The 20,438-nt window shown below is 49.2% G+C and overlaps 1 protein-coding gene across 3 annotated transcripts in view; it reads left to right on the forward strand.

Moving 5' to 3' along the window:
• BCO1 (beta-carotene oxygenase 1) overlaps positions 1–18,536 on the forward strand; it is a 36,372-nt gene extending 17,836 nt beyond the window's left edge. Inside the window, exons 6-11 of one of the 3 annotated variants that reach the window (XM_014844272.3) lie at positions 1,182–1,405; positions 4,506–4,763; positions 11,878–11,983; positions 14,513–14,607; positions 15,621–15,732; positions 17,743–18,536. In XM_014844272.3, coding sequence (XP_014699758.1) covers positions 1,182–1,405; positions 4,506–4,763; positions 11,878–11,983; positions 14,513–14,607; positions 15,621–15,732; positions 17,743–17,972 — 1,025 coding nt within the window. In that variant the 3' untranslated portion in view covers positions 17,973–18,536. Of the gene's footprint in view, positions 1–1,181; positions 1,406–4,505; positions 4,764–11,877; positions 11,984–14,512; positions 14,608–14,873; positions 15,173–15,620; positions 15,733–17,742 lie in introns of those variants that run through there. The other 2 variants (XM_070500723.1, XM_044761564.2) reach the window with 2 other exon arrangements.
• The last annotated feature ends 1,902 nt before the right edge of the window (positions 18,537–20,438 follow it).

Consider the following 20,438-nt stretch of genomic DNA (forward strand, 5'->3'; position numbering starts at 1 on the left):
CATTCTGTTCTCTCCCTTCCCTCTGTGTGTCGGAATCCCTAATAACAGAGGAGGTAGCCAGGCTAAGCGGGCTGTGTCTTCTTCCCTTAGCCTTGTGCCTTTGGCCATAACGATAGACCATTCCAACCCTCAGTTTCCCATCTGTGAAATGGGAATCACACAGCCTACCTTGGCTGTCACAAGATACGAAAAAGTCCTTCAACGTAGCAGATACTTAGTCTCATTGCCAGACGTTTCAGAATGGGCAATGCCAAGAGAAATTCGCGGAAACCCTATGAAATAATTTGACCTTATTGGTTCTCAGCCAAATATCAAAGCTTAAGCCCGGGAAGCTGGCCCAACACCTGGGAGCTTGATAGAAATGCAGAACGTCAGGTCCCAGCCATGCCTACTGAGTCAAACTCCACATTCTTTTTTTTTTGAGGAAGATTAGCCCTGAGCTAACATCTGCTGCCAATCCTCCTCTTTTTTTGCTGAGGAAGACCGACCCTGAGCTAACATCCATGCCCATCTTCCTCTACTTTATATGTGGGATGCCTACCACAACATGGCATGCCAAGCGGTGCCGTGTCCGCACCCGGGATCCGAACCGGCAAACCCCGGGCCTCCAAAGCAGAACGTGTGCGCTTAACCGCTGCACCACCGGGCTGGTCCCTGAGTCAAACTCCACATTCTGACGTGATCCCCAGATGATCCGTGTGCACATTTAAGTTGGTAAACATTTGTTGTAAAGGACCCCAGACTAAATACTTGAGACTTTGCAGACCCCACGGTGTCTGTCACAACTGCTCAACTCTGTCGTTATGGCTCAGAAGCACAAGCAGTATGGACCGTGCGTAAAGGAGGGTCCTGTGTCTCAAATAACCTTCATTACAAAAGCAGGTGGATGCTGGGGTAGCCCCGGGGCTGTAGTTGTAGACGCCTGGCCCAGAGGTCCAGTGGTTCAGGTGTTTCAGGTTGTAGAACCAGGTGTCCCCAGGGGGTGGGCCTGGGTGGGAAGGGCTCCGAGCCTCTGCCCCTGTGTCAGCCGGGCAGCAACCCTGTCACCGGTTGACTTGTTGGCTCTTATTCAAAGGTTCTTCTTAGGCCCAGGTCAGTCTGAGAGGCCCAGCTGCGGGTGACGGTGGCGTTGTCGCCGGGGGAGCTAGGTCCTGCTATTCCTGAGGCTTGCTTTTCTCTAGAGGACAGGAAGAAGGGGAAGAGCCCCTTGAAGCACACGGAGGTGTTCTGCTCCATCCCCTCCCGCTCCCTCCTCTCCCCGAGCTATTACCACAGCTTCGGATTCACCGAGAACTACATCATTTTTCTGGAGCAGCCTTTCAAGTTGGATATCCTCAAGATGGCGACTGCATACATCCGGGGAGTGACCTGGGCTTCCTGCCTGGCTTTCCATAGGGAGGACAAGGTAAGGACCTCCAGCCCTGCTGGGCTGGCAGACCCTGCAACACGAGGACAGCCAGAGCGAGGCGCCCCCAGAAGCAGACTCTGAGGTGGAGGTCGGCTTGTAGGAGATTTCTTACGGAGGGAGAGAGTGAGCTACCGTGCAGTCTCCCGGGAGGCATCAGCCAACCTTCCAGAGAGTTCTGAAGCTGCGGTGGTTCTTCAGAGTGGTCCTGAGTTAGGGCAAAGGGGCCAGGCCTTGATGCCCCCAAGTCAATAAGTCAATAGAGCAGAATGTCCTTGGACGGGAGTGTGACCTTGGGCAAGGCGGCTCTCATCAGTCGGGCAGTCTCCACTGGCCCAGCAGCAAAGCCCAGTCCTCACGGGTATCTGGGCTCCTCCAGCCTCCCCTGTCCATTGACGTGGTCCTTACAGCCTCCCTGCCACCACTGTGTGCTGTCGGGGGGGAAGAGGTGTCATAGATTATTTAGACAAGATAGTGGTAGAGCGTTCCTCCAGAAGGTACAACAGACACATCTTCCATTCAGGCACATGAGCGCTCAAAGTATGTATGTGTGCATGCATGTGTGTGTGTGCGTGTGTGTATGTAGACCCGTATAGGCGTGTGTGCGTGTGTGTGTGTGTATGAATATATGTATGCGTGCCTATTATATATGTATTTATTTACTTGCTGTCGTTACTTGTGAAAGATCTCAAGTAGTTCTCAATGTCATCTATTCAAATACTACAAAGTACAGAAAGCAACACCTCAAGTCCCCTTCCCTCCTCCCCGTCCCCAACACTCGCCGCTCCAGAGGGAGCCATCGCTGTCCCCCCTGCTCCTCTTCCTAAGGATCATGTACATCTTGTTTTTCCCCCAGTAATTTTATTGAGATCATAATGGTTTATACCATTGTGTCATTTCGGGTGTAGATTATCACTTATCAATTTCTGAATAGACTTCATCGTGCTCACCACCAGTCATCTATTTTTTGTCCGTGACCATACATGCGTGCCCCCTTGCCCCTTTCGCCCACCCCCCAACCCCCTTCCCCTCTGGTAACCACTAATCTGTTCTCTTTATCCTTATATTTGTTATCTTCCACATGTGAATGACATCGTGCAGTATTTGTCTTTCTCCGTCTGGCTTATTTTGCTTAACATCATACCCTCAAGCTCCATCCACGTTGTTGCAAATAGGATGATTGTGCCTTTTTTTCTGCCTCAGTAGTATTCCATTGTATATTTATGCCACATCTTCTTTATCCGTTCATCCGTAGAAGGGCATCTAGGTGGCTTCCACATCTTGGCTATTGTGAACAACGCTGCAGTGAACATAAGGGTGCATGTATCTCTTTGGAGCATTGATTTCAAGTCCTTTAAGTACATATGCAAATATGTGTCCCCTTTGTGGTTGGCCACCTCTTTAAGGCCTATTCCCTCTTCTCAGGGAGGAGAGTGAAGTGTTTGAGGGATGGAAGGGGTTAGGTGAGGTCCCTCCTCTGCTCAGAACCTTCTAGTGATTTCCCCTCTTTCTCAGAATAAGATCCAAAGGGTCCACTCACCTGCCTAAGTCCCCACATGCCCTCGTCCCACCACTGACTCCCTGCTCACTCAGCCTCCTCGTGCACATCCTGCGCCTCCTGAATCTCAAACCAGCCAAACACATTCCTGCCTCAGGGCCTTTGCATTTTGTGTCCCCTCTGCCTGGAATGTTCTTCCCCAGATGGCTTCCTCCCTCAATTAGTCTAGGTCTCAGCTCAGCACCCCTGATGCCGAGGCCTTCCTTGATGAACTTCCCTATAACAGAACCCCAGGCTCTCTCCACCCTCTGTGCTGCTTGTTTTCCTCAGTAGTGCTCATCGTCCTTGACACATTATACATTTGATCATTGACTGCTGGCTTTCCCTGCACCGGAACATAACCCCCATGAAAGCAGGAGCTTGGTTTTATTTTCTCTTTCCAGTTCCCGACAAAGTGTCTGACGTGTCGTAGGCCCTCTATAAACATTTGTGGAGTGAATGAGTGGGGCCAGGGGCCGGCAGGAAAGCCAGCTGAAGTTGGGTTTGCTCTGCAGCCATTTCCCAGACACGGCTGAGGAACGTCCCATGCGCAGGGGTTTCTGGGCCCTTCCAGGCTTCAATGTGTGGCCCCCGGGGATTCCCTGGCCTCGGAGAGTCCCACAGTGACAAGAGTTCGTGCCCCTGGGGCGGGACAGAGAGCCTGGGGAAGAGCTTTGGAATTCACTTGGAAGAGAACTTTCTGAAAAGTGCCTGTGGCTGACGCAGGGATTGGGGTCATGAGAAAGAAAAGGCCTAAAGAGAGAGAGAGGCAAATAAGCCGGGAGGAATTGGCAAAAGAACAGCCTGGAGTAGTCCCTTCCTCCCTCCCTTTCAGGAGGGTGGTTAGGCCAGAGCTGCCGAAAGAAAGAAAACACCACCCCCTTTTGGATTAGGCAACGGGGCTGCAGATGTGGCTAATTACCACCCGGAGTGATGCCGCCTCGTGACCCCCAGACGTGCGTGCAGAGGCCTAATGCGTGCAGAGGCCTAATGCGCTGGTACCCACGGAGGCTCAGTAACTAGCACCGGGCACTGCAGCCCTCCAGGGCAGGGGGTGTTGCCATGACAACCACATCCAGGCGGAGCTCTGCAATGGTGGAGGTTGGAGAGAGGACCCAGAAGGGCAGACGTGGTTTGGCAGTTGTAGGGGCTCCCACGGTGGATGGAGCCCAGGAGGCCCAGAAGGCTGGCACCTGGCAGGTTCTCCCCAACTCAGCCACTGCCAGGGAGCGGGCCCAGCTGGAGTCACAGTCAAGTGAGGGGGGTAGGGGGACGGTGCACTCTGGCGGGGGGAGGGGGGGGCCTGTCCTGCTAGAGAGGCAGAGGCCCCAGCAGCAAAGCTTCCCTCCGCTCCATCTGAAAGAGATGCCACAATGACAGCTGCCATGACTCAGCGCTTCTGAGGCTGGCCCTCTGGAGGTGGGACACACAGGTTCAGAATGGGGAAGGGGCGCTCCAGGGTCACGAGCTAGGGCATGGTGGGGCTGCCTTGTCCTGACCCCAATGCCACAGTGCCAGGCCAGCCGAGGGAGAGCTGACTGCTGGCTGTGCATCTTCTTCCAGACCTACATTCACATCGTTGACCAAAGGACCAGGAAGCCCATGCCAACCAAGTTTTACACGGACCCCATGGTGGTCTTCCATCACGTCAATGCCTATGAAGAGGACGGCTGCCTCCTGTTTGATGTCGTCGCCTACGAGGACAGCAGTCTGTACCAGCTCTTCTACTTGGCCAACCTGAACCAGGACATCGAGGAGCACTCCAGGCTCACCTCCGTACCTGTCCTCAGGAGGTTCGCTGTGCCCCTGCACGCGGCCCAGGTAACGCAGGAAAGAGGCGGGCTTCTGTCCCAGGGCCCCGTGAGCCCACCTGTCAAAGAAGCGACGCCCTGGTTTGATTGACACAGAAATCCAGAATGAGCTGTCCTTAAAGGAAGACAGAAACGTTTTCCATCGTTTTGGAACATATTCAGAGTAGAAACTTTAGAAAACACAGATTAAGTAAAAAGGAAAAAACATCCCCATAAACCCATTGTGGCTATATTTGTATTGCCTCCTAAAGCCCTGTCTCCATATAGACAGATAGACAGATATAGATCTGTAGGGAGATATATATGTACACATATATATTAATATATATTACATATTGATAGCGCTATTAAAAATTATGTACAGTATGATTTCCTTCTCTAAAATTAATATATATTAGTTCTAAAATAATATATATATTAATTCTAAAATAATATATATTTAGAATATATATGTATATATTAATTTTGTACATATAATAATTATGTACATATATATTACTTTAAAATATTTAAATAGTATTTAAGATATGTTATTTTTAAAATAAAACATTAATATATAATATAATATATAATATAATATATAACATATAATATATTTAGAATAGATATGTGAGTACATATTAATGTACATATAATGCACATATGTATTATTTTAGAATTAATATATACTATTTTAGAACTAATATATATTAATTTTAGAGAAGGGAATCGTGCTGTACCTAATTTTTAACAGGCTTATTGAGATGTAATTCACACACCATACAGTTTACCCATTTTCATTCGTTTAAGTATGTAACTCAATGGCTTTTATTATATTCACAGTTGTACAACCATCACAACAATCCATTTTAAAACGTTTTTGTTACCCCCCAAAAACATCCCGTACCCCTTAACTATCACCCCCATCCTTCCGTTGCCCCAGCCCCGGGCAGCCCCTGGTCTCCCTTATGTCTTGAGGGTTTGCGTCTTCTGGGCGCGTCGCCTACGTGGAACCACGCGCTGTGCGGCCGGTCGTGTCTGGCCTCTCCCACTGAGCTCGCTGTCGGCGAGGCTCACCTGTGTCGTAGCACGTGTCAGAACTTCACTCCTCTGGGCGGAATAGGGCCGTACTGTTTTGTGTACTGCTTTTTTTCCCCCGTTTGTGCATCTAAACATCTCTCCATGATATTAATGGTTCTTCTACAGCATCACGTTAAATGTTTGCCTGACAGTCGCTGGCAGAGATTCAGCGCCATTTGCTGACCGACCCCCTGCTGTTGAATAGCCTGTTCTTGCACTAAAAATGACCACGGGGCCAGACATTGTCCTCAATTAGGGTAACGCTGCCAAGGCTCTGGGCTTGGTTTCGAAGGCTACAGAGGCTTCTGGCTCCAGAACTCACTGACTTCATGACTTGATTAATTTAAATGAAACCAAATTCAATTCTATTCCGTTCTGATGGCTCCTATTTACTAAATGAACTCTATGTGCCAGGCACTTTGCTAAGCGTTTTATTTTCCTTACCTCATTTAGTGATCATAACAACCTGTGGGAGAGGTCCTCATTTTACAGATGAAGAAACTGAGGCTCAGAGAGGTTAGGAAACGTGCCCAAGGTCACACAGCCCAGAGTGACAGAGCCAAGATTGTTGCCTGCACCCACCGTCTCTAAACCCATACCTGTGGGTATAACTCTGCTGTTCTCCCCAGCAGCCCAACTTCTGGAAAGAGCCCAGATGGGTCACACTGACCCCTCTTGGGGCTCTGCAGGCCTGGGGAATGGAGCACACCCCTACGGAAGGCCCATGCTCCTTAATGCAGGGTCCAGGCGTGCTGCCCACCAGTGAGCGGGGCCTGCGTTTAAACCCGGGCTTCTCTGACTCCGGGGTCAGAGTTCTTTCCCATCTCTGCAGCATTTCCCATCCATAGTCATTTGTCCGTCTTTGTCATGATTTTTACCATGTTTCCTGTCACCTCTGTTTAACATTTACGAGTCACATTTTCATTTACATCAACCCCCTCTTGGCTTAACTCATTTGGGAGGAAACATATCACCACCCAATGGCGAGCCGGCTTGACTGGCTGCAGAGAGAGACGAGCAGGAGCGTGAAGCGGTGAGGATGAAGCAGAAGTCTTAAGCTCTAGACGGACACTGTCACTTGCCAAGACCTGACCTCTTTGTTGAAAGGAGCCTTTCCAAAGTATTAGATGTTGAGGACATAGTGGCGTCTCAGTGAGACTCTTCCCTTGACCCAGGCGAGAAGATGGGAAGAGAAAAAGGAATGAACATCCTCCCCAGGTGATTCAGGGCTATTGAATGAGTGGCCGTGTCCCACAAGATCATCACATGGGCCGCTGGCTCTGCGCTCCTGACTCTGGGAAATACCACAGTAAGGTCCCTTGAACTGTGACTCCTGGTTCCAGGCAGCAATGGGGGGGGGGGGTCACAAAGCCTGGCCCCCGCCTCTCGCCCACCTCAGCCGGGGATGATGCTCAGAGAGGAAACACTCCGTGCCGCTGTCCACACACTGTGGGATCTTTAACCTTGTATCACGCTTGAGAAGTGATTTGCTTCCTTGGAGCCCAGCTAAGAAGTTTAGCACATATATTTTAAAAGGCGCCATGTGGTCACTCCGCTGCTTTGAAACTAGCAAAGAAGACGAGCCCTGGGAAGGGTAGCTCTGGCCACGCTTTTTAATTGCTATTTATCGTCCCCTAAAAATGTCTTCTTGCTTCACTTTCAAGTTGCCCCGCCTGTGTATTAAAATAAGGAAGTCGGGCGGGCAGACGTGGCCTCTACGTCCAGATCTGGCGGCTCCAATTTTGTCCTATCCAAAGGCGTGTTAGGGGAGGATTGCGGGAGAGGTCGCCCCTTCTCATAATGCCTTTCGGTCTGGGGCCTTTGCACATCCGGGTCCCCCCTGCCTGCAGCCCTGTCCTCTTCCCATCAGACTCCATTCGGGTCCTGGGGCTCTGAGATCAGGCCCAGACCAGCAAAGGCAGAACCTCAGGGGGCGGGGCCCAGGGGTGGGCTTGGCCTCAGAGCCCCCAGGGGATTCTAATTCACAGCCAGGGAGCAAACTCCGGTTCAACACCCTTCAGGTCTCAGCGTCCTGACTCCCCTCAGATGAGTTTGTACACTCTGCTGGCACCTGCAGCTCTTTGCTCCATGTTTGTCTCAGCTATAATGAACTTGGTCAGCGGCCCCTTCGTGTTAAAGCTCTGAGAAGGCCGGACTCTTTGTCACGGGGGTCTGGCACTGGGTGGGTTCTCATTAAGCTCTAAAATATTTTCGATGAATGAATGAGCGAAAAATGCCAAGCGAGGTCTCTAAAAGCGCACTGGGTCTTCCTTTTGCATCTGGAACATTTCCCCAAGCGGAAAGTGCTTTCCACATGGAACGGGCAACAGTGGAGTATATGCAAAAGTCTGGAACTTCCCAGCTGCCCCAGATTCTCTTGCGTTTGGGCCAGCTGAGGGGGAAGGAGGGGGGCGTGCCTGTTTGGGTAGGATGGCTCCTGGGTTGTCTAAGGCAGGGCTGGGCTGGGAGGGGCGTGGGCGTGTGCAGACAGTCCCTGCCGCGCCCTGCCCTCTGCCTACAGGGCTCTGTGCACCGCCTCCTGGTGGGTTCATGAGCGCTTGACTGCCATCCCCACAGCCATCCAGGCGGGCGGCATCTTGACCCGGAACGGGTGGCTTCAGCCCCCATCTCAGTAGATCTGGTTTTTTTTCTTGTCCAAATGCAGAAATGAAGATCCGATAACAAGAGATGCCACCATTTATCGAGGGCTCACTGTGCCAGGCCCCGTGTTAGGTGCTGTTTCTACTGTTAGACCCCAGTAAGGGGGACCCCTACTCTGGCCTTGGCACTCTGGGGGGTCCTGATCTGGCCTTTCTCTGACAGTATCCCTCTCCACAGGGTGAGGAGTTCACAGGGCCAAGGGGTCGTGCCCACTCAGAGGGGCACTGTCTCCCGCCCCAACCTTGAACCAGAATCCTGGAATTCCTGCCCAAAGAGGCCGGAGCCTGCTCGCAGCGCCTGCCTCTGTCCTCCTAAAGAGGGGTCAGGGACGGGAGCCCAGGCCCAGAGGCTGGCCCTCATTCTGCTGCCCTATTCCAACTCAGGACACCAGAAAGTCCTAGAATCCTAGATGCTCACCCATCCTCCCAGACCAGCACTGTGCAATGGGACCTGCCGCCATTATGGAACCTTCTCTGTCCAGTGCAGCAGCCAGTAGCCACGTGTGCTACTGAAATGGGGCTGGTACAGCTGAGGAACTGAATATTTAATTGTACTTCATTTTAATTTAAAATTTAACTTAGCCACTTGTGGCTAGTGGCTGCATATTGGACAGCGCCGTTCCACAACATTACGAAGGTCTGTGTCAAGGCAGGGGGAGAGAACGGTATTTTACTTAACAATTTGATGTATTTAGACATAGGGTTGGTGGGGCTCCACTCTCGCCCTGGGTCCTGCAAGTTTGAGGCACTGTTAAATGCTTTGCACGCTTGTCGCCTAATCTGTATGACAGCCGTCTAAGTTATTTATTAGCCCCATGACTGCAGCTGAGAGAGAAAGTCACATGCCCGACATGGCAGAATTATCTGTGGAATTTGAGTTGGGATTTGAACGCATGTCTTCTGGCTCCGAGTTGCAAACCACGATGTGCCTGGTCCTGGACCAGGTGTTCTCATAGCCATGTTTTAATTTAACCCTCACCATAACACTCAGACGCAGGTCAAAGCAATCTCGCTTATACCCACCACCCACCCAAAAGTTACGAATTGCGCCCGTGTTTTACGAACGAGGAGGCAGGCTGGGGAGTCTGAGGGGCCTGCTCGCGTGCACGTAGAAGGCTGTGGACTTTCACACCCAGTGCTACCGAACTCCACTGCCAGTGTGTCCAGGGCTACTCTCATTACCGCTTCTTCGGGGGTTCCCTCGGGTTTAAGAATTCCAAAGCAAGCCTGGAAGATTTGGTTGAATTCTGGCTGGAAAGCGATGTCCTCCCCAAGCTGAGCACGTTGGCGGCTGAAAGCCACCGAGTCATGTTCGTTACCGCTGTGTGTGGAAAACTTCACGGTTTATCCCTCAACCAGTCTGACCAGTTTCTGGCTGGCATTACAAGACATCTCTGCAGATCGACTCCCTGAGAATCAGGCCCAGGACGTGCACAGGAGGCCTGCTCGTCTCATGCGACCAGCAAGGTACCAGGCAGGGCCTCCCGCCAATCTGCTGCTGCGCAGGTGGCGGCATTTAGAGCCTCTGTTTGTAAGACACTGCCTGTGTGCCAGCGCAAGGCGGCTTTTTCATGCACTTTGTCTCATTTATTTCTTAGAACCATCCTGCAGAGCGCATGTTTTGGCCCTTGACAGTTGAAAGAAAAGCTTATTGAGTCATGCATTCACTCATTCACTGGGCATTTTATTCCTGGAGTCTGACTATGTGCCATGCACCGAACAAAATCTGGTCACTGTCGTCATAGGAAGACAGCATAAAAGAAGAAAGTAGCTCCATAAAGGAGATCATTACAGCTTGGGACAAATGCCTTGGAGACACTGCAGATTGAGTTGTTCCAGAAGGGGATGTTTGAGCCGAGACCTACAGGATGCGGACAGGACGGGCCAGCCCAGCCTCAGGGCCTTTGCACCTGCTTTGCCCTCTGCCTTTGATGCTCTTGCTTCTGAGCAGAAGAATCACAATGTGAAGGGCCCAGGCTCTGCTTCTCTCTGTGTGACCTTGGACAAGCTACTTTCCTTCTCTGGACCTCTGTTTCCTCTTCTGTAAATTGGGGAATTGAACGAAACAAATCTTAAAAGGCCCTTGCAGTTCAACCACTAAGATATAGTAAATTTTCCCACTTCCCAGCAAAAAGCTGCTATTCTTCAAATAGGTTTCTTTTGACTATAAAAGTTCATTTTGGAAATTTTGGAAAGCAGAGAAAAGTTTAAATGAGAAGTCAGCCATAACACTAATTCTTGCCCTCTCAACTGCGGGTAGGCAGGAACTCAGGTTCTTGTTCCTCATTCTCCTCTAGGGCCTAACCCGAACTCACCCCCAGTGGTGGTGGCAGTAATGTAATAATAATAGTAAAAAAAAAAAAAAAAATGATATCGTCAACAGCAGCTAACAATTATGTAGCGCTTCCTGCTAACCAGGCCCTCCTGTAAACCATTTGCAAGGATTATTTTATTTGAGCTGCACAGTAACTTGGGGACGCATATACTGTTTCTATGATGCATACACTATTTACACGCTGTGTATACGATGCCTCATTATCCAGGTGAGGAAACTGAACTTCAGAGATGCTAAGTGACTTGCTCAAGGCCCCGTAGCTAGTATGCAGGGGAACAGGGAGCGATGGAGGTTTGATTAACGTGTAACCAATCGTGTTACATCCCTCTCCTGGGTTACTATGATGATAACAAGGTATCGAAAAGAGCCAAATCTGATGGCAACTTGAGACCAAGGAATGTCCTTGGCAGATATTTTTCTCCTAAGCAATTTTTATTACGTTTGTTTTCGTTTCAGCAGTGATACATTTTCATATGAGAAAATACTAAAAATATTGATAAGCATAGAAAAAGAAATGAAAGTCCCCCTAATCCCACTGCCCACTCAGTTGTTAATATTTGGTATATTTCTCCCAGGCTCTTTACAATATAATTTTTTTTTTCGCCTGGTTGAGCTCAAACTGCGTATGCAATTTACTCTGCTGCCGTTTCCACTCAGTGTTCTACCATGAGCATTTCCCATGTTATTATGAACTCTTCATAAACATCCTTTTAATGACTGATGCGACCTTTTACAGGCGGATCATCCAGTATTTAAAAAGTGAGAACTTAGAAGTACATCATTTCACCTGTGAGGGAAGGGCAGCCCGGAGTAGAAAAGAGAGCCAGGGTTTTAGGGGCCCCAGTCCTACCACCCACCAGTGATGCCATCTTGGGAGAGTCACTTCGAATCACCAATCCTCATTTTTAGCTGAGGATCGGAATACCAATAACCTAATAGCCGCTCCCTGTGATTAATGTGAGGCCGGAACTCGATGAGATATGCTAAAGCGGTTTTTAGATGTACACGGTGAAGCGAATGTTGGCTCTGAATAACAGATTTTCATTTGGGGGAAAAACTCATTCTTTCAGGATGCAGAAGTGGGCTCCAATTTAATCAAACTGACATCTACAACAGCCAGAGCTCTGAAGGAAAAAGACAACCAAGTCTACTGCCAGCCAGAGTTGCTTTATGAAGGTAAAATGCACCCTCTCTCCCTGGGTCGAGGGAAGGGGCGGAACTTGGTGAGGACCCCTGAGGCCTCTTTGGATAATACCTGCTTCTGATGCAGAGGAGTTGTGTGTGGACGAGGGACAAAGAGGAACACTCTCGGGATGCCCCAATGAAAAGCATCCGGGACAATTCTCTCTCATATATCGTCAAACACCTCCCAGACAGGCACTTCCACCCTTTATTAGAACAACCAAAATGTGTCTAGACATTGCCAAAGTCCCGTGGGGGTGGCACCATTGCCCTGATTGGGAACCACCGCCCTAGAATATAAGCCCATGAGGCAGGGACCACGTTTCTCAGTCAGTGTGTCACCAGCACGTGACAGAAGTCTGACTTAGAGGGGTCTGCGGCTCAGCACTGAAGTTGGAATGAACGAGCTCGCCCAAGGACAGTCAGCTAAAGAGTGGCAGGGCGTGGCTCTGAACTGGGAGCCTTGCTCCCTGCGTCGCTGCCCCGTGCCAGGGCAAGTGTCTGGAAGGCCACAGTCCTGGGGACTTTTCTAGGATGACCTCAGATTTGCCCTTGAGAACTACTGTAAACAGTGTCCCATGGATCCTATAACAGGTTCTGTGTGGCACCCCGGCCTCTTGGGGTCTTCACAAGTGAAAGTGTGTGTATCGGTCCCAGTTCTTAAGGCATCAGCTTCCATCTCTGCTCACCAGCCGCAGCGTTATATGGGCTGACACAGACTTAAAACATTATGGTCTTTTTGTTTTTGAGAAGAGAGTTCTTGTTTATTGCAGCAATCTTGGGCAATACTGAAAAGGATGACAATAGACAAATCCCTCACCATCGCTCCACCCATGACAAGCCTTAGGAAATATCCTTCCAGTCTTCTTATCATCTAGGCATTGCTTGGCACACACCAGGCCCTCTTCTGGGGCTACTCAGACATCATCTCTTTCATCCCGACAGTCTCATCCTGTTATCATTGACACTAGATGAGTTCATGCACATAAGGGGCCTTGCTTAGGTCCCGGCTGGTATTGAGAGTCCAGCAAAGGTAGCTGTTATCAGAACAACTCGAAGAGGCGGGTGTTGGCACATATCATTCTTGTTTTAGAGCTGAGGATGGCAAAGCTGAGAATAATTCAGTAACTTGCCCAAAGATGGGCAGCAGAGCCAGGATCTGAACCCAGGTTTCTCTAACTCGAAAACCCTTAACCTCTGCGTTTATAGTTTTACGAAAAGTGTACGATACCGTCTAGAATGTTCTGAAACATCTGCTTCCCTTTAATAAATGTAGCCTGAGAATTTTCCCACATCCTGGAGATTCTTCAAGAGCATGGTTTTGATAGTTGCACAGAGCTCACAGGGATGAATCATACTTTACTTAACCAAGTGCCTATAGCTGGTCATTTGCAGGATGGAGGTAAGGGGTGGGTGTTGAGGGGCCCAGAAGCATCATGGGAAGTCTCAGGTCTACTCTGGGGCCAACTGTGGGCATCTTTTTCTGATTTAAGTATGTGGGTGGTCCCTCTTCACTTTCATCTTGACCTGTCTCTTGGAAGTTTCACGATTACTCACCTGTGGGATTGGCCATCTTCCCATCTCAGTGGTGCATTCCCTGAACTCCCCACTGAGCCTGATACCCATTTATGCCTTGGGTCCTTTTCAGGAGGCCTCCACGTGGCAAATATTTGCATCCCTCCTCCTCTTTTCTTGGACATTGTGTTTTCCCCAGCAGTTGGCTCCAACGGCCTGGAATATTTCATAAGAGGGAGACTTTTCATTTCAATATTCAGACTTAGAAATTTAGTTTGACACAACCGGCCTATGTAAATATAGATGCATTTACATGGGCAAAATTTTAAGGTTTTTTTGGATTATAAAAGTAAAAGGTAAAATGAAAATTTCACATAATGAGAAACTTAGAATGTACGATATAAAATATAAACTCTAAGGAAGTTATAATACATGCTTCTCAACTTTTTCTCCAAACTTGTAACAGAGTGGAATAATTCTATAACCAGCCTTTTACACTTAATCGTATGATATGGACATTTACCCATGTTTTTAAAATTCTTTGTAAATATTATTTTTACATAATGTCATTATATGAGTTTACCAGGGGTTTTTTTAACTCTCCCCCATTGATACTCCTTTCCAAAGCTTCAGAAGTTTCTGTTCACACCCACACACACGTGTGTGCACACGAGTACTTTTTTTTAAAGAGCTTTAAAAAAGTTGCAGTCCCCTCTGATTTTAATCATGCAATTCTCTTTGATTTCTATCTGGGGTAATTAAAGATATTTACATACTTAAAAACCTAGTTCTATCTTACCTTGTTCCTGAACCTTCTAACAGAGCTGGGGTAATTATCAGAGGGTCCCTCATCCTGCCCTGTGACCACCTTTGATCCAGTCTGGGGCCTTGATCAAGTTCAGGGGTCCTGGCTGGGAGCTGTTTTAATGGAAAGACGCCTGCTTGGCCCAGAAGGCGGATGCCTCCAGTCCTTGTGGTGGGGCGTCATCAGCTGGGTCTTCTCTCTAGGCTTAGAGCTGCCTCGGATCAATTATGCTCACAACGGGAAGCGATACCGATACGTCTTTGCCGCTGAAGTTCAATGGAGCCCCATCCCAACCAAGGTACTCATCCCCGTGCGATTGCAACCTACAACGATGGTGTCTGCCTGTGAAGCTGAATTCTCAATCTGAGTGACCTTGATCAGAAAAGGCAGGTCCCTGGGGACGGGAGGTAGGTCAGGCTATGAGGTCAGTTTGGGACAAAATGCATTTGAGGCATTAATGGACCATCCAAGAGAGGGAGCCGTACCTAATGGGCTGACGCTCAGGAAAGGGGTCATGGCTCAAGTTTATTCACTGATTTCTTTATTCAATTCATGTTTATCAAGCGCCAAAGCTGTGCGACAACGTGGTGGACACCGAGGATAAAAGGGAACAGGCCGACCCAATGCCTGCCGTCAAGGATCTCACCCTCTCAAGCAGAGAGGGTCGAGCTGAAACTTGGAAGGCTTATTTTCTTTGTTAAAATACTATTTGTTGAACATTTGCTGTATCCCAGGGACAATGCTAAGTGCTGTGCAGTCACTTGTCCTTGATGTCCTCATTTGGCAATAATAAAATGGAAAATCGTTTTTAAAAAATGCAAACAGTGCAGAAATGCACAACACGAAAAATGAAGCTTCCCACACACACATATGCACACACCCCAGGTCACTCCCAGCTAATCCCTCACCCTACAGGGAAACGGGCCTGCTAGAGGTAAAGAGAAGTCCAAGGACTTGCACTTTTGAAATAACAAAAGAATCATATTATACTTTAAAGGTTTGCATTGAATACATTAGTTTGTTTAACACATAAAAATTGCAATGAAATGCCAAGAACCAGATACATTCAGGATCTTTATTTTTCAAAGAATTCAGTGTGTAATGTCAGCTCTGTGGAGGGGGGAGGACCTTTGTTTCAGCTGGAGGAGGAAAGCTGACTACTTTCATTTCTGACCAGGGCCAGATGTCACTTGGGGTCTTCGTTGAAGGGGCTTAACCTCCTCTCTCAGTGGGCCTAGTGCCTTCCTGTTCGCAGGGAACAAGCATGCTCTCCAACAGGTCACTCTGTGTTTCTCCTCTTTGGATGAACAGATCCTAAAATATGACATTCTCACGAAGTCGTCCTTAAAATGGGAAGAGGAGCATTGCTGGCCGGCGGAACCACTGTTTGTGCCCACACCGGGTGCCGAGGACGAGGATGATGGTAAGACTCTGGGAAGGACCACCCGTTGGCTGCACTCTGCTCGTGATCATTCCGCAAACAGAGACATCCTTTGGGGGCGGTGACCCCGCCCCATCACACAGCTGATGGAGTCACGATTTGAAGCCCAGGTCTGTCTGTGTCCAACATGGCGGGATTAGGGAGTCCCAGGACCACCCTTACTTCTGACACCAGCTGCACGTTCAGGGGTCCCCAAACCCACCCTCGGTATCAATAGAAACACTCACAGAACACACTGAAACTCTTATACTCGTGGTTACAGTTTATCACAGCAAAAGGATGCTGGTTGAAAGAGAAGAGGAGCCTGGGGCAGAATCCAGCACATTGCACGTGTGCAGCTTCCGAGCGTCCTCTCCCAGGGGAGTCACGGCCCATGCTGACGTCTCCCAACGATACCCAGGGAGGATGCCCACCCAAGCGCTGGTGTCAGAGCTTATCTGGGGCTTGGTCACGCAGACATGGTTGACCTCCCATGTGGTTGACCTTTAGCCTCCAGCCCCTCTGGAGGTCAAGCCCAGAGTCTCCACCTAACTCACTTTGTGAGGATAGATTATCTGGCTGCCCCCAGGTAAACGAAGACACTGTCATCAGCAGGACTGTCAGGGCTGAGAGGTCACCTCCCAGGGGCAAAGGTCAGCCGTCCTTTTGGGGGACAGTAAATTGTTTGTGACACAAAAGCCTACTTCCTTTCCACTGAGCACACCACCCTCTCCTGGAGTGTCGGAGGGTCGTGTGAATCTTGGTTTTAAAATTCATTGCCATGGCCGGGTCAGACCCCTCACTATCTCTAAGCAGGTAACTTTTTCGTGGAGCACACAAAAGTGCATATGTCGCCCACCTCTCTTTTCGAGGTTTCCCAATGACCAAGTGTTCCTTTCCCTCATTGATTCTGCCTTTGCCCCAGCAACGCCCTGCCCACACCCCTGGGGATGCTAAGGAGGGTAACCTGAACTGTGGGTGGGGCTGCCCACACCTGCTGGGGAGGGCAGGCTCTGCTACTGAGCCTGCCAGCTGCTTCCCTCAGTTGAGAAGGGAGCGGTTCACCTGGGCCATGTCTTCCCGCTGATTACGCGTGGCACGGCACGCTGGGTGGGGGACCCCACGTCATTGTCCTCTCCGAGATGGGGGATTGTTGGTACCCACTCCTGCTGAGGCTGGCCTCCCACTGGGCTGCACGGATGGGTCCCATCCATTCTCTCCATGGGTAGGGAATAACACTGTCTTCACTTCACCAAAGGAGAGACACAGAGAGTGGAGTAACTTACCCAGGGTGGCACACCCAGTGCCTACAGAGGTAGGATTTGAATCCAAGCTGATCTGACTTCAACTCTGCTCAGCTGCTCTGAGACCCTGGTGGGCTTGGGAGGAACCACAAGCATTTGCTAGAAGTTTGGGTGCATTATTTTGTTTAATCCTCTATCTCTTGAGAGTGAGTGCTTAGAATATTTCCATTTTACAGAGGGAAAAGCTGAGGCTGCTGGCATGCTGCACGTGCATGAGGTGAACTGGGCTCATTCAAATGCCATTTGAGAGCAACTACTCTGAGTTTAGCCAAGTGACGTATATTAGCCTAAATGCAGAATCAAAACTGATTCTCTATGATCAGAGTTTCTAAACTGCAGGAAAATAGCCATTCTTCAATGCATGCAATAATTTACAAAGTGTTCTCATAATTCCCTGTGCAAGAGATCCTCTCAGCAACCCTGTGAGGGTTGAGAGGGTTATCCCCACTCTACAGATGAAGAGACTGATGTTCAGAGAGTTATAGGGACTTGTCCAGCCAGGGCTGGAACCAGGTCTTCTAATTCCCAGCCCTCTGATTTCCCTGGCCTTTCCATTCTGCTCACACAGAATATCAAATTCACTGCCCTTCTGTTTTGATTAGATACTTCAGTTCAAAGAGGACAGCGAGATATAGCTGAGAAACATCCCTCCAGCTGGAGGAGGTTCAAGGCTGTGCTTTGACGAAGTGTCTCTTTTTGTTCCCCAAAGGAATTATCTTATCAGCAATTGTCTCTACTGATCCCCAGAAGCCACCTTTTCTGCTTATTCTGGATGCCAAAAGCTTTGCAGAATTGGCTCGCGCATCCATTGATGTTGATATGCACCTGGACCTCCATGGGTTATTCATCCCAGATGCAGACTGGGACGCGAGGAAGCAGACCCCTTCCCAGGAAGCATGGGACAGGGCTTCTGACTGCCACGGGGCCCCGCAGACCTGAGACTCAGCCCGGGAGGAACAGCTCCCCTGGCAGCCTCCCAGCACTCCAGGCCTTATTCCTCTCTGGGTGGAGGGCAGGTCCTTCGTTTCATTTTGAACTTTATTCTTTCCCCGGTTGCTTTGAGACAACGGTGTGGAGACAGAGCTTGTCAGTATCTTCTCTTTCATCTTATTTTGGCCATAAAAACCTTGTTTGAAAGCCGATCAAATATCTGTTGATTAGCTCCAGCACTTCTAAGAATGCCCCTTTCTTTTATCATAAAGACCGTGACCATGAATCGGAAATTGTATCATCACGTGATCATCGTTCTTAGAATGAGCGGCCACTGACATATGACAGAAGAGACAGAGAAATCGTTATCATTGCTCCTTCCTGCCTCCCCTCTCTTCCTTCCCCCTCTCCCTTCTTCCCAGTGGACTAGATTGTCATCTGGGAGTTCTAGCTTTCTCAGTCATGCCCTGTTCGTAAATTATGTGGCCGAGAAGGTGTGTTGCTCTGTGGTCATTCTATGCAAGGCATGGCATAGTATAAAATAATAAACACTTTAGAGTCTGTTCAGACCTCATTTTATTTTTACATGGCTTCTTTCCTCTGAAGTTCTTCTGAGGCAATAAAATGAAGTGGTGGTGCTGGACGGTTGATAGCCAGCTAGATGCCCCATTGTACAATCAATGGGACAAGAGATTGGTGTGGGAATCCCCCTTTACAGGAGGAGGTTAAGGGACTGGACACTGACCCCACTGGCCGTGGCCAAGGGGCTAGAATCCAGGACTGAGTCCTAGGCCAGGGCTGGCATGAGGGGTTCTTGCCTGATGCTGAGAACCAGGGCAGTGAGCCACGCCCATGTCTGTATGGGAAAGGAGCTTCCCCAAGCTGAAGGTGCTGCCAGGATGGAGCAGGCATTTGGCGCAGAGGTGGAGGGAGGTTGGTAGTTGGGATGGAGGAAGCTGGGAACAAGCCAAGCAGGGTCCCAGATGAGTCCTGGGAGCCCCCTGTACATCTGAGTCTCACCTTTATAGTCTGTGGGTGCTGGATGCCCGGGATAGAGGCACAAAAGGCAGCCCAGATAATGCCCAAGTGCTCACGTCATGGGCTCAGGAGAGCTGGGATTCCACCCTTATTCTGCACTTGTCTCCTCCCGAGTCTGGATTTTGTTCAGTCACCAGTGGGGATTCAATGACATGTCTTGAGGACATGAAGGAATCTCTGGTGTCAGTGCATGGAATACCCCAGAGGGGGCAGACCTCTGAAGGATGGTTTTGGCTTTTGCCCTGCAGCCACCATGAAGCCATAGTTTCCACTCAAATGTAGGCTCCATCAGGTCAGGGATTGGGGTTTTTTGTTTTGTTTTGAGGAAGATTAGGTCTGAGCTAACATCCACCACCAATCCTCCTCTTCTTGCTGAGGAAGGCTGGCCCTGAGCTAACATTCGTGCCGATCTTCCTCTATATGTGGGACACCTACCACAGCATGGCATGCCAAGCAGTGCCATGTCCGCACCAGGGATCCGAACCGGGGAACCCCGGGCCACCAAGAGGAGTGTGTGAACTTAACTGCTGCACCACTGGTCCATCCCAAAGGATGAGGGTTTTTTTAATTGAAATTTTTATTGGAATAATTGTAGATTCACGTGCAGTTCTAAGAAACAATACAAAAGAGATCCCACTTGGACTTTATCCAGTTTTCCCCAGTGGTAAGATTTTAGTACGACCTCACAATTGGAATGTTGACGTTGATTCAACCCACGGATCTTAGATTTCCCGTTTTACTTGTACTAGTGTGTGTGTGTATGTGTGTGTGTGTGTGTGTAGTTCTATACAATCTTATCCCACTTGTAAGTTCCTGTATCCAAAGCACAGTCAAGATACTGAACCCACATTGACACAAGGATCCCTCCTGATGCTTTGTCATCACTACAGCTCTCTCCCACCAAGACCCCCATCCCTAACCTCTAGCGACCACCATTTCTAAAATGTTGTCATTTCACAAATGTTACATAAATGGAATCACACGAGATCAACCTTGGGCAACGGCTTTTCCCCCCACAGCAGAATTCCTTGGAGATTCACCCAAGTTGTTGTTGTTTTCATCCAAGTTGTCCTGTGTTGGGTGTGTTTCATTCACTCCTTTATCCTCACACCTAGAACGCTGCCTGGCAGATGCAGGCTCTCAATAAATATTTGTTGAATGAATGAATGAATTCTTCCATCAAAGAGATTCAACTTGATAATGTACCAAGAAATGGATATTTTACTGAAGATCTTCTGGGTGGATGGGGAAGTCAGTTCACATGGAACCCAATGACAACTCCCAAAATTCCCCATGAAGGTTCCTCTCACCTGCCATCCCTCATCTCTCCTCTCTCTTCCCCTGTGTGGCCCTCAAAACCTCCATTTCCATTTCACCCTCGGCTTGTAGATCCCATTAAACAAGAACCCAAGCCCTGGACTTGGCAGAACGAAAACC

The sequence above is a fragment of the Equus asinus genome, chromosome 28 (genome assembly GCF_041296235.1).
Source record: "Equus asinus isolate D_3611 breed Donkey chromosome 28, EquAss-T2T_v2, whole genome shotgun sequence".
Lineage (NCBI taxonomy): Eukaryota > Metazoa > Chordata > Mammalia > Perissodactyla > Equidae > Equus > Equus asinus.